This window comes from Aethalodelphis obliquidens, unplaced genomic scaffold (assembly GCF_003676395.1).
Source record: "Aethalodelphis obliquidens isolate GAN/ISIS:26980383/991018 unplaced genomic scaffold, ASM367639v1 scaffold93, whole genome shotgun sequence".
NCBI classification, from domain to species: Eukaryota; Metazoa; Chordata; class Mammalia; order Artiodactyla; family Delphinidae; genus Aethalodelphis; species Aethalodelphis obliquidens.
Window position 1 is genome coordinate 5,074,456 of NW_020838037.1, and position 19,143 is coordinate 5,093,598.

Below are 19,143 nucleotides of genomic sequence, written 5' to 3' on the forward strand. Positions count from 1 at the left end.
GGGAAAATGTTGTTAAAAGTAGTAACAGGGCTTCCCTGGTGGCACAGTGGTTGAGAGTCCGCCTGCCGATGCAGCAGACATGGGTTCGTGCCTCGGTCTGGGAAGATCCCACATGCCGCAGAGCGGCTAGGCCCGTGAGCCATGGCCGCTGAGCCTGCGCGTCCGGAGCCTGTGTTCCACAACGGGAGAGGGCACAACAGTGAGAGGCCCGCGTACCACAAAAAAAAAAAAAAAAAAAAAAGAACCAAGCTCATCAGTGTGAAGGAATACAAGGTACAAGGGAATGGCCCAGTTCATGTGCAGCAGGGTTGTCAGATTTTCTACTGTTACTAATTTTTGCAAATGATTTTGCAATTATTTTGTGCAATTCCTTTCACTGCTTCCCTCTCTAGGATGATAAGCATGTTAGTGAGTTAGAGAAAATAGGTTGCTCTGGTTGGCGGCGTGAAAACAGCCTGCAGGGGGTTAGTGCACCACGGCTAGCTGGGAAGGAGTCCGGGGAAAAATCTGGACCTGCTGAAGAGGCAAGAGATTTCTTCTTCCCTCTTTGTTTCCTGGTGCACGAGGAGAGGGGATAAAGAGCGCTGCTTAAAGGAGCTCCAGAGACGCGCGCGAGCCGCGGCTAAAAGCGCGGACCCCAGAGACGGGCATGAGACGCTAAGGCTGCTGCTGCCGCCACCAAGAAGCCTGTGTGCGAGCACAGGTCACTATCCACACCCGCTTCCGGGGAGCCTGTGCAGCCCGCCACTGCCAGGGTCCCGGGATCCAGGGACAACTTCCCCGGGAGAACGCACGGCGCGCCTCAGGCTGGTGCAACGTCACTCCGGCCTCTGCTGCCACAGGTTCATCCAGCACTCCGTACCCCTCCCTCCCCCAGCCTGAGTGAGCCAGAGTCCCCGAAGCAGCTGCTCCTTTAACCCCGTGCTGTCTGAGCAAGAACGAACGCCCTCTGGCGACCTACAAGGAGAGGCGGGGCCAAATCCAAAGCTGAGCCCCCGGAGCTGTGAGAACAAAGAGAAAGGGAAATCCCTCCCAGCAGCCTCAGAAGCAGTGGATTAAAGCTCCACAATCAACTTGATGTACCCTGCATCTGTGGAATACATGAAGACAACGAATCATCCCAAATTGAGGAGGTGGACTTTGAGAGTAAGATTTATGATTTTTTCCCCTTTTCCTCTTTTTGTGAGTGTGTATGTGTATGCTTCTGTGTGAGATTTTGTCTGTATAGCTTTGCTTCCACCATTTGTCCTAGGGTTCTATCCGTCCGTTTTTTTTGTGTGTGTTTGTTTGTTTTTTCTTTAAAAAAAATTTTTTTCTTAATAATTATTTTTTATTTAATAACTTTATTTTATCTTACTTTATTTTATTTTATCATCTTTCTTTTCTTTCTTTCTTTCTTTCTTTCTTTCTTTACTTCTACTTTTTCTCCATTTTATTCTGAGCTGTGTGGATGAAAGGCTCTAGGTGCTGCAGCCAGGAGTCAGTGCAGTGCCTCTGAGGTGGGAGAGCCAACTTCAGGACACTGGTCCACAAGAGACCTCCCCGCTCCACATAATATCAAATGGTGAAAGTCTCCCAGAGATCTCTATCTCAACACCAGCACCCAGCTTCACTCAACGACCAGCAAGCTACAGTGCTGGACACCCTATGCCAAACAACTAGCAAGACAAGAACACAATCCCACCCATTAGCAGAGAGACTGCCTAAAATCATAATAAGTCCACAGACACCCCAAAACATACCACCAGGCGTGGACCTGCCCACCAGAAAGACAAGATCCAGCCTCATCCACCAGAACACAGGCACTAGTCCCCTCCACCAGGAAGCCTACACAACCCACTGAACCAACCTTACCCACTGGAGGCAGACACCAAAAACAACGGGAACTAAGAACCTGCAGCCTGCAAAAAGAAGACCCCAAACACAGAAAGATAAGCAAAACGAGAAGACAGGAAAACACACAGCAGATGAAGGAGCAAGATAAAAATGCACCAGACCTAAAAAATGAAGAGGAAATAGGCAGTCTACCTGAAAAAGAATTCAGAATAATGATAGTAAAGATGATCCAAAATCTTGGAAATAGAACAGACAAAATGCAAGAAACATTTAACAAGGACTTAAAAGGAGTAAAGATGAAACAAACAACCATGAACAACACAATAAATGAAATTAAAAATACTCTAGATGGGATCAATAGCAGAATAACTGAGGCAGAAGAATGGATAAGTGACCTGGAAGATAAAATAGTGGAAATAACTACTGCAGAGCAGAATAAAGAGAGAAGAATGAAAAGAACTGAGGAGATTCTCAGAGACATCTGGGACAACATTAAATGCACCAACATTCGAAATATAGGGGTTCCAGAATAAGAAGAGAAAAAGAAAGGGACTGAGAAAATATTTGAACAAATTATAGTTGAAAACTTCCCTAATATGGGAAAGGAAATAGTTAATCAAGTCCAGGAAGCACAGAGAGTCTCATACAGGATAAATCCAAGGAGAAATACGCCAAGACACATATTAATCAAACAGTCAAAAATTAAATACAAAGAAAACATATTAAAAGCAGCAAGGGAAAAACAACAAATAACACACAAAGGAATCCCCATAAGATTAACAGCTGATCTTTCAGCACAAACTCTGCAAGCTAGAAGGGACTGGCAGGACATATTTAAAGTGATGAAGGAGAAAAACCTACAACCAAGATTACTCTACCCAGAAAGGATCTCATTCAGATTTGATGGAGAAATTAAAATCTTTACAGACAAGCAAAAGCTGAGAGAGTTCAGCACCACCAAACCAGCTTTACAACAAATCCTAAAGGAACTTCTCTAGGCAAGAAACACAAGAGAAGGAAAAGGTCTACAATAACGAACCCAAAACAATTAAGAAAATGGGAATAGGAACATACATATCGATAATTACCTTAAATGGAAATGGATTAAATGCTCCCACCAAAAGACACAGATTGGCTGAATGGATACAAAAACAAGACCCATATATATGCTGTCTACAAGAGACCCACTTCAGACCTAGAGACACATACACACTGAAAGTAAGGGGATGGAAAAAGATATTCCATGCAAATGGAAACCAAAAAGAAGCTGGAGTAGCAATTCTCATATCAGACAAAATAGACTTTAAAATAAAGACTATTAGAAGAAACAAAGAAGGACACTACATAATGATCAAGGGATCAATCCAAGAAGAAGATATAACAATTGTAAATATTTATGTACCCAACATAGGAGCACCTCAATACATAAGGCAAATACTAACAGCCATAAAAGGGGAAATCGACAGTAACACATTCATAGTAAGGGACTTTAATATCGTACTTTCACCATTGCACAGAACATCCAAAATGAAAATAAATAAGGAAACAAAGGCCTTAAAGGATACACTAAACAAGATAGACTTAATTGATATTTATTAGACATCCCATCCAAAAACAACAGAATACAAATTTTTCTCAAGTGCTCATGGAACACTCTCCAGGATATATCATATCTTGGGTCACAAATCAAGCCTCAGTAAATTTAAAAAACTTGAAATTGTATCAAGTATCTTTTCCGACAACAATGCTATGAGACTAGATATCAATTACAGGAAAAAATCTGTAAAAAATACAAACACATGGAGGCTAAACAATACACTACTTAATAATGAAGTGATCACTGAAGAAATCAAAGAGGAAATAAAAAAATACCTAGAAACAAATGACAATGGAGACACGACGACCCAAAACCTATGGAATGCAGCAAAAGCAGTTCTAAGAGGGAAGTTTATAACGATACAATCCTACCTTAAGACAGGAAACATCTCGAATAAAAAACCTAACCTTGCACCTAAAGCAATTAGAGAAAGAAGAAAAAGTAAACACCAAAGTTAGCAGAAGGAAAGAAATCATAAAAATCAGATCAGAAATAAATGAAAAAGAATGAAGGAAACGTTAGCAAAGATCAGTAAAACCAAAAGCTGATTCTTTGAGAAGATACAAAAAATTGATAAACCATTAGCCAGACTCGTAAAAGAAAAAAAGGGAGAAGACTCAAATCAATATAATTAGAAATGAAAAAGGAGAAGTAACAACTGACACTGCAGAAATACAAAAGATCATGAGAGATTACTACAAGCAACTCTATGCCAATAAAATGGACAACCTGGAAAAATGCACAAATTCTTAGAAATGCACAATCTGCCAAGACTGAATCAGAAAGAAATAGAAAATATGAACAGACCAATCACAAGCACTGAAATTGAAACTGTGATTAAAAATCTTCCAACAAACAAAACCCCAGGACCAGATGGCTTCACAGGCGAATTCTATCAAACATTTAGAGAAGAGCTAACACCTATCCTTCTCAAACTCTTCCAAAATATAGCAGAGGGAAGAACACTCCCAAACTCATTCTATGAGGCCATCATCACCTTGATACCAAAACCAGACAAGGATGTCACAAAGAAAGAAAACTACAGGCCAATACCACTGATGAACATAGATGCAAAAATCCTCAACAAAATACTAGCAAACAGAATCCAACAACACATTAAAAGGATCATATACCATGATCAAGTGGGGTTTATTCCAGGAATGCAAGGATTCTTCAATGTACGCAAATCAATCAATGTGATACACCATATTAACGAATTGAAGGAGAAAAACCATATGATCATCTCAATAGATGCAGAGAAAGCTTTTGACAAAATTCAACACTGATTTATGATAAAAACCCTGCAGAAAGTAGGCATAGAGGGAACTTTCCTCAACATAATAAAGGCCATATATGACAAACCCACAGCCAACATCATCCTCAATGGTGAAAAACTGAAAGCATTTCCACTAAGATCAGGAACAAGACAAGATTGCCCACTCTCATCTCTCTTATTCAACATAGTTTGGAAGTTTTAGCCACAGCAATCAGAGAAGAAAAGGAAATAAAAGAATCCAAATCGGAAAAGAAGAAGTGAAACTGTCACTGTTTGCAGATGACATGATACTATACACAGAGAATCCTAAAGCTGCTAGCAGAAAACTACTAGACCTAATCAATGAATCTCGTAAAGTAGCAGGATACAAAATTAATGCACAGAAATCTCTGGCATTCCTATACTCTAATAATGAAAAATCTGAAAGTGAAATCAAGAAAACACTCCCATTTACCATTTCAACAAAAAGAATAAAATATCTAGGAATAAACCTACCTTAAGGAGACAACAGACCTGTTTACAGAAAATTATAAGACACTGATGAAAGAAATTAAAGATGACACAAATAGATGGAGAGATATACCATGTTCGTTGATTGGAAGAATCAACATTGTGAAAATGACTCTACTACCCAAAGCAATCTACAGATTCAATGCAATCCCTATCAAACTACCACTGGCATTTTTCACAGAACTAGAACAAAAAATTTCACAATATGTATGGAAACACAAAAGACCCCGAATAGCCAAAGCAATCTTGAGAATGAAAAATGGAGCTGGACGAATCAGGCTCCCTGACTTCAGACTATACTACAGAGCTACAGTAATCAAGACAGTATGGTACTGGCACAAAAACAGAAAGATAGATCAATGGAACAGAATAGAAAGCACAGAGATAAACCCTCCCACATATGGTTACCTTATCTTTGATTAAGGAGGCAGGAATATACAGTGGAGAAAGGACAGCCTCTTCAATAAGTGGTGCTGGGAAAACTGGACAGGTACATGTAAAAGTATGAGATTAGATCACTCCCCAACACCATACACAAAAATAAGCTCAAAATGGATTAAAAACCTAAATGTAAGGTCAGAAACTAGCAAACTCTTAGAGGAAAACATAGGCAGAACACTCTATGACATAAATCACAGCAAGATCCTTTTTGACCCACCTCCTAGAGAAATGGAAATAAAAACAAAAATAAACAAATGGGACCTAATGAAACTTCAAAGCTTTTGCACACAAAGGAAACCATAAATAAGACCAAAAGACAACCCTCAGAATCGGAGAAAATATTTTCAAATGAAGCAACTGACAAAGGATTAATCTGCAAAATATACAAGCAGCTCATGCAGCTCAGTATCAAAAAAACAAACAACCCAATCCAAAAATGGGCAGAAGACCTAAATAGACATTTCTCCATAGAAGATATACAGACTGCCAACAAACACATGAAAGAATGCTCAACATCATTAATCATTAGAGAAATGCAAACCAAAACTACAATGAGATATCATCTCACACCAGTCAGAATGGCCATCATCAAAAAATCTAGAAAAAATAAATGCTGGAGATGGTTTGGAGGAAAGGGAACACTCTTGCACTGCTGGTGGGAATGTGAATTGGTACAGCCACTATGGAGAACAGTATGGAGGTTCCTTAAAAATCTACAAACAGAACTACCATATGACCATGCAATCCCACTACTGGGCATATACCCTGAGAAAACCATAATTCAGAAAGAGTCATGTACCAAAATGTTCACTGCAGCTCTATTTACAATAACCCAGAGATGGAAACAACCTAAGTGTCCATCATCAGATGAATGGATAAAGAAGATGTGGCACATATATACAATGGAATATTAGCCATAAAAAGAAACGAAATTGATCTATTTGTAATGAGGTGGATGGACCTAGAGTCTGTCATACAGAGTGAAGTAAGTCAGAAAGAGAAAGACAAATACCGTATGCTAACACATATATATGGAGTTTAAGGGGAAAAAATGTCATGAAGAACCTAGGGGTAAGACAGGAATAAAAACACAGACCTACTAGAGAATGGACTTGAGGATATAGCGAGGGGGAAGGGTAAGCTGTGACAAAGCGAGAGAGTGGCATAGACATATATACACTACCAAACGTAAAATAGCTAGCTAGTGGGAAGCAGCCGCATAGCACAGGGAAATCAGCTCAGTGCTTTGTGACCACCTAGAGGGGTGGGATAGGGAGAGTGGGAGGGAGGGAGATGCAAAAGGGAGGAGATATGGGAACATATATATATGTATAACTGAATCACTTTGTTATAAAGCAGAAACTAACACACCATTGTAAAGCAATTATACTCCAATAACGATGTAAAAAAGAAAATAGGTTGTTCTGAATAACACTACTTAAATCAGTTCTCTACAATATGCTGAGGGCAATGTAACCTGGAGCCCAGACAGGAAGGACACCATTTATGTATCTCCCCTTCCAACCTGGAAAAGATGACTATCCCAAAGCCTGTGATCCTAAAGGTCTCTGTCCCCAGAGAAGGGAAGATGCCATTGCAAGGAGAATCCCCCTGAGTTCATGAGGACACCCCCTCAGGCAGATATGGGCAGTCACATATCATGCTTTCCTCCAGAGGAACAGAAATCCTGGGACTCCTTCTGAAGTGTGTGGACTCAAAAAGGCTGAGCTTCCCCCTCACACCTGTGGATCTGGCCTCCTCTTCCCACCAAACTGATACCTTGAAGGATTGAGAAGCAAATTATGCTTTCTCATAATTTTGGTCCTCCAAAAGATTAAAATTACTAGGAATTTGAATGGAGTCAGCAAGTCTCCCTGATCCTATAAAATGTTTGATGATTTTTACTATTGTGTGTCAGTACCTACACAAGAAAGAAATGCAGGATAATGACAGATATTGCTATAATACATTTTCGTTTGTATTGGTAAATATAGATATGCATGGATCAATACTGGAAGATGTTAATCTTCCCTCCTTCCTTTTTTTCACCCTTCCTCCCTATCTCCCTTCCTTTCTTCTTTCCTTTCTTCCTTCATCTTCTGTTTTAATAGCAAGGCCTTAGTTTGTCATGAAAATCCTCTCTAAACAATTGTGTGAAGGAAAAGTTCCATTTGACAGGAAGAGTTCAGGTACAGTTGGAATACGGCAATGAAAGGGACCCCTCAGAACATTCCCTGTGACCTTGACATTTACCCTTGAGGGAACTGAAACCTGGACATGGTCACAGATTTGCACAAGGTCCTTAGCCATTTGGGGGAAGATTGAAGCAGGTACTGACACAAAGATTTGGGAGCACGTCGTTGGTCTGGAGGTGATCCCTGAGGCATAGTCAAAGCGTAAGGAATTGAGACAGATAAGGGAGCAGAGACAACAGGGGTGTGCCCATGAGTGGGTTACCACTGTGGCCAGCAGGGGCCCAGTCCCACTTCAGAACCTTTGAAGTCCTCACAGGGCATACTTCAGAACTGTTCCACCAAAGGGCAAGGGACCTGAGGTGTTTTCACCAACATTTTCCCTCTCTGTTTGAGAATGTTCCTGAAAGTGTCAACTAGTCAGCACCTTGGCTGGTGCTGCACTGGTCCAGCCTGCTCCTGGGGCGGGGGAAAGCTCAAGGCTGAGAGGGATTTATGGGGACCATTGCTGAAGCTGCCTGTAACTTTGGTGGTGGGTCCAGGGATTTGAACATCAATGGTGTCTGCTACAGAGACTGACAAGGATGGCTCTTTCCGTGCATCAGTCTTCTTTGTAGAATCCCTTATTATTGCCTGAGGCTGGCTTGCTATGATGCTTGCATTTGGTTTCTGTAGTTTTGGAAACACTTCCATCAGCCCACGTGGAAGTCTCTGCTGTGCTCTTATTCCAGTATCTATGATTGTGAAAGGAACACAACAAAACTCCCAGCTGAAAGATCATAAAAAAAAAAAGAGCTTATTCTGAGCAGCCTTTGCCTCTTACTAGCCTTGAACACCACCTCTAGCCTCCTGAAATCAACCTGACCTCAATTTCTCATCCACTTCCATGTAGGACTTCTGTGAGACAGGATATAATGTAGGTAAACGGCCTATATATATAGTGAGAGAGAGAGAGGAAAAGAGAGTGTGAGAGAGTGATACCAACTCAGGACACATTTACAAGAAGTAGAACATAATCTAGATGGATGCTTGGCCTGGGTCAGTGGGTCAGTATATCTGTATGTATGTATCAATACCTCTATTTCTGTATCTATCTACCAACCCAGGCCAAGTTTCCATATCTATATGAATGTCTATATATACCTATATCTGTATCAACTCAGGCCACATTTACAAGTGGAACATATATATATGGAAATTTGGCCTGGATCAATACACACATATATATCTATAGATCTATATACAGATTTCTCTATATAGATATAGATATGATGCCACATTTACAAGAAATAGAACACAAATACTTGTTTTTTGGTATTCTGAGAGAGTCCATAAATATACATCACCACTATAATGGAGGTATAGAGTGACTCCCCCACCCACTGTCCACATGGATAGATGAGCTACAGTGAATTGATGGACAAAATGCTTGGATTCTGCCATATCCAATCGTATTCCAATAATCAACACTGGCTTTGTGTTCCTTATGCTAAACATTCAGCTCTTGAAAAATATTCAGGAGTTTGGCTTTTATAGACACAAAATATGAGACATTTGACCCAAAGTAACATGAATAATTTAAAATAGTTTAAATAAGTAAAGAATCTTGAAAAAGATCGGTTTAAAGTGTGTATCATGAAAATAAGGATTTATATATATGAAGTTTCAAACTGCCTTTTTGTGACGTGGTAATGTGTATTTGTGCAGAGATACTCTGCCTTCATGATGTAAGATAAATTAATATTCTGGGGGTAACTAAATGAACAAATGCAGAATCCTTTGCCAGGACCCAGCCTAGCCAAGAGCTCGGAGGTGTCTTCCAGTCAGATGTAGAAGTGTGCATTGTCCTCCCACTCCTGCAGGACCACTTGTGACCACCCACACTCCCTGTGCAGCTGGAGAAGTGAGCCAGTCACACTAGAGAGAAATGTCTGACTCAGGTGCACCTCACTTTGGAACAAAACACTCCATCCCCTTCTTATTATTTTAAAATAAATTTATTTATTTATTTGTGGCTGCATTGGGTCTTCGTTGTTGTGCGCGGGCTTTCTTTAGTTGCAGCCAGCTGGGGTTACTCTACATTGCGGTGCGTGGGCTTCTCATTCCGGTGGACTTTCTGGTTGCGGAGTACAGGCTCTAGGCATGCAGCCTTCAGTAGTTGTGGCTCACGGGCTCTAGAGCGCAGGCTCAGTAGTTGTGGCACATGGGCTTAGTTGCTCCGTGGCATGTGGGACCTTCCCAGATCAGGGCTCAAACCCATGTCCCCTGCACTGGCAGGCGGATTCTTAATCACTGCGCCACCAGAGAAGTGCCCCCAGCCACTTCTCAAGAAGTGAACATCTGGAGAAAACCCTACCTGGTGTCTTCCAGAGTCCCAGGCGAATCGTTTCATAGCCATTTTTTTGTTTGACAGGCAATAAATACTGGGTTGCTGATGTGGGTGTGATACTGTCCAGATACCCCAGGGACATCTACAGCTCCTTTGGCTTCCCTGGAAGGGTAAAGAACATCGACGCTGCCATTCATGAGGAGGAAACTGCAAAGACGTATTTCTTTGTCCCCAGTGAGTATTGGAGGTAAAGACAGACACTTGGAGCTCTTAGGGCATCAGATCCCTCCTTAGTGGAAGGAGAGTTGCCTTTTAAAATTATTCTCAAATTGTGCTGAAACTCCATCCTCCTTCTGTGAATGGATGCAGCCAGGCTGAGTGTCACTTAGTCCCCTGCCTGTTTTCATCACACAGTGCCTGTCCTTGGAAGGCAAGGGACTTGTAGGATTGAGTTCAAAAAGGAGATTTTTTAAAAGGATGGAGGCTGAGATAAAATTTGAATCAGATTTTTAGAGCTGATGCCTCTTTAGGGATGGTCTAGTCTGTCTGAGTCTCCCATAACCCTATTGAAACGGGACCCTTTCCAGTTAAAAGTTCCTATTAATTTATACCAATGATGCATCCACCCACAATTGTTTTAAGCAGCCTTTGGATTTCAGCAAAGTGGAGATAAAGATAGCACCTACCTCCCAGATTTGTTGTGAAGATTAAATGAATCAGTACACTCAAAGCACTTAGAACAGTGACTGGCACATGAAAAGTTCTTTGTGAATGCTAAGTGTTATTTTTTGTTATTGTATTTATCACACATTCCAATAATTTTTTTTAACCAGGTATGATGAAAACACACAGTCCACAGATGCAGGTTATCCCAAAGAGATAATTCATGACTTCCCTGGAAGTGGCAAAAAAGTTGATGCTGTTTTCCAAGATAGAGGTAAAGGCTATCCAGTTTCTCCATTTTGTTACCATTGACATAGCATATGTGCTGTTACTTAGATATGAAAGTAAATTGCATTCATGGAAACTTGTATGTTTTTTCAAGTGTTCATGTGGAAAAACCACTATTTGTCTAACATGATCATTATTTTTCATTTTATTTCCAGGATTTTTCCATTTCTTTCATGGAAAAGGGCACTACAAATCTGATCCTAAAACTAAGCAAATTTTGGCCTCCCGAATACTAACAGCAGGTTCAAGTGCAGAAATAACTGATGGTTGACTCTCACAAAGGAGTTGGAGAAAACATTTCTACTCAGCCCAAAGAAGATGTTTTTCTGAGAAACCAGGTATTTCAGTATTTTATTTGAATCTCTAGGTAATAACAAGGCACAGACATATAAGTACAACCTTACTTAACCTCAGTCTGGACATATTGTATGTTAACTATGTTGTACTGCTTCATGAACTTACACAATTTAGTTTTAAGTGAGTGCTGAGGATGTCAAGGGCATAGTTCACCTTTAGGTTTTCATAGAGAAAAGCTTTTTACCAATATTCTATGATATTTTCAGTAATTACATTTCTCCTAGTAACCACATTCTCAAATATTTTGTCTCTAGGATAGGCATACTCACAATGCAAGTGTGTGGGAAAATATTTAGGATGTATAGAATTCAAGCACTCACCCTTCTCATGGAATATGCAGAACATAAGGGAAGGAAGACTAGTTATTGATCCTCCTCACTTATTTTAACTTCAAATTAAGCCTTAAGTCAAATAAAGGAAGGAATTTATTGAGCTTTGGTTAGGGGTTCTGGAGGGAGCACTGGATTAGGTAGTTTTATGTGTTCCCTCAGTTCCATTTTGGGGAGTTATCTCCAATTTCTCAGTGAGAAAAGTCAGAGATTGATGCCAGCACAACTCTGCACCCTCACTTTTACTGCATAACTATGAGTAAACTGCTTAGATTTCTCAGCTATTCTCCTAGCTATCTTCATAAAGTTAGCTCTTATCCCTAAATATTATTGTTGGGTCTTGTTCCCCTGGTAGTTTTCCTTACAGGACACTCTGAGTGCACTTCACGTTACATTTTGCAGGTGCAAATTTGCAGAAGTTAACTACTGCTGCTGAAAAAATATCAGTATTATACAGATTGTCTTTTTTCTCATTCAGTCAGATTATTTACCATAGGTTTCCTGTGGTGCTCTGTGATTAACAGTGCCTCAATTTTATAGCAAATTATTTGTACAATGTTTATTTTCAAATATTTTTTTCTGTTTACCAACATAATAAATACATGCTCAGAAATTTTGAGCAAGTTGCCAATCCCACTGTGGCTCCTTCCTCTGAACCAAAGCCAAGAAGTACAGGGGACTTCTAGTACAGGAAATACTAGAACCAGACACAAACAGTGAGAAAACTGTGAGTGAGCAGATAGACCCAACCAGCATGGGGGAGGAAATATCCTACAGGGGAGAGGCCGAAATGCCTCCAACTGGGGACAGGCTTTGGGAAGCACACTCTACTTGTGTCCTTTCTTCTCACATGTTGCTCTAGGTCCCGTGTCTGTATGGCAGGCCTGGAAGGCAGCAGGACAAGCAAGTAACAAGGGGATAACGTCAGGGCAGTGACCCAATTTCATTCACAGACAAAGCTCAAGTCCCCACTATGATCTACAAGGTCCTATATGCCCTTTCCCCATTACATGCACACCTTCACCTCATTCTCTAATATTCTCCCCCTTGTTTACTCCATTCCAGCTGCATGGACTTCCTTGCTATTTTTTAACATGTGAGGTATATCCATACCTCGGTGCCTTTTCACCGGAATTCTCTTCCCTCAGGTACCTTCATGGATGACTCCCTCACTTATTTCTCAACTCTGTTGAAATGTAACCTTCTCAGTGAGGCCTTTGCTGGTTTACTCTTTTTAATATTACAACCTACACCACCCCTCCACACAAACATACACATATTCCCAATAGTTCTATACAGCCCTACAATTTTATTTTCCATATCTCTTATCACCTTCTAGCATACTATATAACTTAATCACTTATTATATCTACTGTTTATTGCCTGTTTTTCCTGCTATAATAGAAGTTCCATAAGAGGAAGGGCCATTGTTATGTTAACAAAAAAATGTTTTGTTTGATTTGGCTTTGGCATGTTTGTTTGTTTCACTGATATAACTCAAGAACTAAGTAGGTGCTCAATAAAACATTTTAATAAATGTGTGCCGAATTGATGCTGGACGCCAGCAAAGCTGGGAAGTCAAAAACAAAGTATATAGTCAGCTTGACCAACTCCTGAAGGACTCTTCTTTCTGTCCTTCCCAGCCAAGACAGTAGAGAATTACAAACATGGCAGCAGCCCCCAGAATGCTTAGAAGCTGAAAGAGAATTTCTGTGTGGTCCCTCATGGGAGGATCCATTGATGAGAGTGAGAGGTGAGAGTAACTTGGTGCAGACTTTATCACCAAACACCGTGTCCTGAGATGCTTCAATTCCATCCTAGTCCCCAAACTGTCAAAGAGAACAAGCCAGGATCCAGGTTTTAACTCATCTAAAGAGGCCAGGGAAACTACAGTCCCATGGAAATTTGAAATCACAGGAGAAATATGAACTTGGAATACATATATATGCCATTTCATCCAGAATATGTAAAAAGGTCCTACCAACTGTTAATAAAATGACAAATAGGCCAGTTAAAAATGCACAGAGGTATTAAATTGGATTCTTCACAAAGAAAGACATATAAATGATCAATAAACACATGAAAAATATACTTACCATCATTAGTTATCAAGAAAATAAAATTCTCATAAGGTACTACTATAAACCACTAAAATAATTAATATTAGTAAGACTGACAACACCAAATGTTGATGAGAAGCCAAAACATCTACAGCCCTCATACAATATGGAAATTGCTCACAAAGTTAATTATGTACTAAACTTATGACCTTTTCTACATATTTTCCCAAGCTCAATGAGCACATAATACACAAAAACCTTGTTCAAGAATGTTCATAGCAGCTTTATTCATGATAGCCCAAGTCTGGAAACAGAGATATATTCATACAATAGAATATTACATAAAAATGAATATTACATAGAAAGGAAAGTGAATGACCTTCTACTACTGGCATACCTCATTTTATTGCACTTTGCAGATATTGTGTTTTTTACAAATTGAAGGTTTCTTATAACCCTGCATCAAGCAAGTCTATTGCCACCATTTTCCCAACAGCATTTGCTAACTTTGTGTCACTGTGTAACATAATTCTCATAATATTTCAAACTTTTAAAGTATTATTATATGCGTTATGTGATCGTGATCTCTGGTGTTACTATTGTAATTGTTTTGGAGCACCACAAACCACACTCATATAAGATGGCAAGCTTAATTGATAAATGTTGTGTGTGTTCTGACTGCTCCAATGACCAGATATTCCCCATCTCCCCATCTTCTCTGGCCTCTCTATTCCCTTAGACACAGCAATATTGAAATTAGTCCAGTTAATAACCCTACAATGGCCTCTAAGTGTTCAAGTTGCACATCTCTCACTTCAAATAAAAAGCTAGAAATGATTCAGCTTAGTGACGAAGGCATATCAAAAGCTGAGTTAGGCCAAAAGCTAGACCTTTTGCTCCAAAAGTTTAGCCAAGTTGTGAATGCAAAAGAAAAGCTCTTGAAGGAGAGTAAAAGTGCTACTCCAGTGAACACAAAAATGATAAGAAAGCAAAACTTCTTTATTCTACTATCACCATATGGCACATGTGGCGAAACTTTAGTCACTTTCCTATTAATACTGGAAATAAGGGAAGGATGCCTACTATCACTGATATTTGTTCAACATAGTCCTGGAACTCTGGTCAAAAATTGACAAGAAAAATAATAATGGATATAGAGATTAAAAGGGAAGAGTCCAAATTACCATTATTTTCAGATAATTAGGTCATTTACATAGAGAAACCCAAAAGAATCAAAACCCTTTAGACAGAAGAGAAATTTTAATATTTCCAAATATAACATTAACATATCATAATCATTTATATTCCTATATACTCACAATAAAAAGTCGGTAAAATATAGAAAATAAAACACTAATGGCTACAGTAAAATCTACAATCTACCTAGGAAATAATCTAGCAAAAATAGACCTTAACCTTAATAACTAAAATTTTAAGAGCTATTAGAGATATATAAGAAAAACTGAATACCATATTCATGAATAAATGACCTAAAGAGATGAAATAATTTAAAGATGATCTTTTCCCAAAATTAATTTATAAATGTAATGAAACTTCAATTCTATCCAAACAGTATTATTTGGAAAACAAAAACACTGATTGTGAAGTTTTTATGAAGGAATAAATACACACAAAGAGCTAAGAATTTTGACAAAGCATAAAGAAAGAAAGAGTCCCACCAGACACTGACGTTCTCACAAAACCATTATAAAACTAATACAGGAGCACAGATAGAAGCTAATGGAACCAAATATGAGTCAAGAAACATATCCTTGGCATGATAGAGGAGGCATCACAAGTTAGAAGGTAAAGAATAAATAGTAAATAATGTTTGGAGAAAATTGGTATACTATATGGAAAAAATAAAGGTGGATTCTTTCTCCCGTTCGGTGTTCATGATTAATACTCTTCACCATGTATTGGGTTGACCAAAATGTTCATTCAGGTTTCCCAAATGTTTTGGTCAACACAATATTTCCAGCTCTCCACCTACTGGACACATGGAAGTATTACACTGCCTGGCTTACTGGCAGTGGGTGGGGCCACATGACTAGCTCGAGAGTGAATTGTGAGTGGTGGTGGCATGCGGCTCCTCTGGGCTGGAACATTTAATTGCCTGCACAGAACCCTTCAGACGTCTTTTTCCATCCAACGTAACAACTGATAGAATTCAAAACTATGGCTCCTCCGGAAATCTGGGAAACAAGGTTACTACCATGAGAAGAGCCCCTCTGTCCAACCAGGATGGATGCATAGCATGAGCAAGAAGTAAACTTTTATTGCTTTAAGAAACATTGAAGAATTCAGAGCTTATAACCACAGAATAATTTAACCTATCCTCTTTGGTATAAACCACATACAAAATTAAACTTTGAATGGATTTAAGATCTCAAAGTTAAAAACTATAAAAAAATAAGTGAAAAAATCAATAGAATATTTTTGTTACCTTAAGATGGAGAAGAATATCTCAAACAACACCAAAAAAAGCATAAACTATAAGAGGTAAATTGATAAGTTTGACTACATCAAAATTCAAAAATTATATTAAATGAGGGACGTCAAAAACAAAGGCAAGGAAAAATTGAAAGATAGAGAAGATATTTGCAACATATGAAACTAAAGAAGGATTAATATGTGGTCCATACAGGAAATTCCTCCAATTCAACATGAAAAAGATATGTAATTCAATAGAAATACAAGTGAAGAAAATAAGCTAGCAATTAACAGGAGAAGAAACTTAGGGAACCAAGAGCATCTGAAGAGATATTCAATGCAACTTTTCTTTTTCTTTTATATTAACATTTTTATTGGAGTATAATTGCTTTACATTGGTGTTTTAGTTTCTGCTTTATAACAAAGTAAATCAGTTATACATATACATACATTCCCATTACTCCTCCCTCTTGCATCTCCTTACCACCCTCCCTATCCCACCCCTCTAGGTGGCCACTAAGCACCAAGCTGATCGTCCTGTGCTATGTGGCTGCTTCCTACTAGCTATTTTACATTTGGTAGTGTATATATGTCCATGCCATTCTCTCACTTCAACCCAGCTTACCCTTCCCCCTCCCCATGTCCTCAAGTCCATTCTCTACATCTGCATCTTTATTCCTGTCCAGGCCCTAGGTTTTTCAGAACCATTTTTTTTTTTGGATTCCCTATATATGTGGTAGCATATGGTATTTATTTTACCCTTTCTGACTTACTTCACTCTGTATGATAGACTCTAGGCCCATACTCCTCACAATAAATAACTCAATTTCATTTCTTTTTATGGCTGAGTAATATTCCATTGTGTATATGTGCCACATCTTCTTTATCCATTCATCTTAGGTTGCTTCCATGTCCTGGCTATTGTAAATAGAACTGCAATGAACATTTTGGTACATGACTCTTTTTGAATTATTGTTTTCCCAGGGTATATGACCAGTAGTGGGATTGCTGGGTCATATGGTAGTTCTATTTTTAGTTTTTTAAGGAACCTCTATGCTGTTCTCCATAGTGGCTGTATCAATTTACATTCCCATCAACAGTGCACGAGGGTTCCCTTTTCTCCACACCCTCTCCAGCATTTATTGTTTGTAGATATTTTGATGATGGCCATTCTGACTGGTGTGAAGTGATAAGTCATTGTAGTTTTGATTTTCATTTCTCTGATGATTAGTGATGTTGAGCATCCTTTCATGTGTTTGTTGGCAATCTGTATATCTTCTTTGGAGAAATGTCTGTTTATATCTTCTGCCCATTTTTGGACTGGGTTGCTTGTTTTTTGATATTGAGCTGCATGAGTTGCTTATAAATTTTGGAGAGTAATCCTTTGTCAGTTGCTTCATTTGCAAATATTTCCTCCCATTCTGAAGGTGGTCTTTTCATCTTGTTTATGGTTTCCTTTGCTATGCAAAAGCTTTTAAGTTTCATTAGGTCCCATTGTTTATTTTTGTTTTTATTTCCATTTCTCTAGGAGGTGGGTCACAAAGGCTCTTGCTGTGATGTACATCATAGAGTGTTCTGCCTATGTTTTCCTCTAAGAGTTTTATAGTGTCTGGCCTTAAATTTAGGTCTTTAATCCATTTCGAGTTTACTTTTGTGTATGGTGTGAAGGAGTGTTCTAATTTCATTCTTTTACATGTAGCTGTCCAGTTTTCCCAGCACCACTTATTGAAGAGGCTGTCTTTTCTCCATTGTATATTCTTGCCTCCTATATCAAAGATAAGTTGACCATAGGTGTGTGGGTTTATCTCTGGGCTTTCTATCCTGCTCCATTAATCTATATTTCTGTTTTTGTGCCAGTACCATACTGTCTTGATTACTGTAGCTTTGTAGTGTAGTCTGAAATCAGGGAGCCTGATTCCTCTAGCTCCGTTTTTCTTTCTCAAGATAGCTTTGGCTATTCAGGGTCTTTTTTGTTTCCATACAAATTGTGAAATTTTTTGTTCTTGTTCTGAAAACTGCCATTGGTAGTTTGATAGGGATTGCAGTGAATCTGTAGATTGCTTTGGGTAGTATAATCATTTTCACAATGTTGATTCTTCCAATCTGTGAACATGGTATATCTCTCCATCTGTTTGTATCATTTTTAATTTCTTTCATCAGTTTCTTATAGTTTTCTGCATACAGGTCTTTTGTCTCCTTAGGTACATTTATTCCTAGGTATTTTCTTGTTTTTGTTGCAATGGTAAATGGGAGTGTTTCCTTAATTTCTCTTTCAGATTTTTCTTCCTTAGTGTATAGGGATGCAACAGATTTCTGTGCATTGATTTTGTATCCTGCTACTTTACCAGATTCATTGATTAGCTCTAGTAGTTTTCTGGTAGCAGCTTTAGGATTCTCTATGTATAGTACCATGTCATCTGCAAACAGTGACAATTTTACTTTTTTTCTGATATGGATTCTTTTTATTTCTTTTTCTTCTCTGATTGCTGTGGCTAAAACTTCCAAAACTATGCTGAATAGTAGTGGTGAGAGTGGATAACCTTCTCTTGTTCCTGATCTTAGTGGAAATAGTTTCAATTTTTCACTATTGAAAATGATGTTGGCTATGGGTTTGTCATATATGGCCTTTATTATGTTAAGTTCCCTCTATACCTACTTTCTGGAGGGTTTTTATCATAAATGAGTGTTGAACTTTGTTGAAAGCTTTTTTGCATCTATTGAGATGATCATATGGTTTTTATTCTTCAGTTTGCTAATATGGTGTATCACATTAATTGATATGTGTGTATTGAAGAATCCTTGCATTCCTGGGATAAACCCCACTTGATCATG

General features: G+C 38.8%; 1 protein-coding gene across 2 annotated transcripts in view; it reads left to right on the forward strand.

Moving 5' to 3' along the window:
* Positions 1-1,099: 1,099 nt before the first annotated feature.
* The window catches only part of MMP8 (matrix metallopeptidase 8), a 41,858-nt gene continuing 23,814 nt past the window's right edge, over positions 1,100-19,143 (forward strand). Inside the window, exons 1-4 of one of the 2 annotated variants that reach the window (XM_027095694.1) lie at positions 1,100-1,146; positions 10,266-10,428; positions 11,015-11,118; positions 11,288-11,470. In XM_027095694.1, the coding sequence (XP_026951495.1) occupies positions 11,396-11,470 (75 nt within the window). In that variant the 5' untranslated portion in view covers positions 1,100-1,146; positions 10,266-10,428; positions 11,015-11,118; positions 11,288-11,395. The remainder of the gene's footprint in view (positions 1,147-10,265; positions 10,429-11,014; positions 11,119-11,287; positions 11,471-19,143) is intronic. The other variant, XM_027095693.1, reaches the window with a different exon arrangement.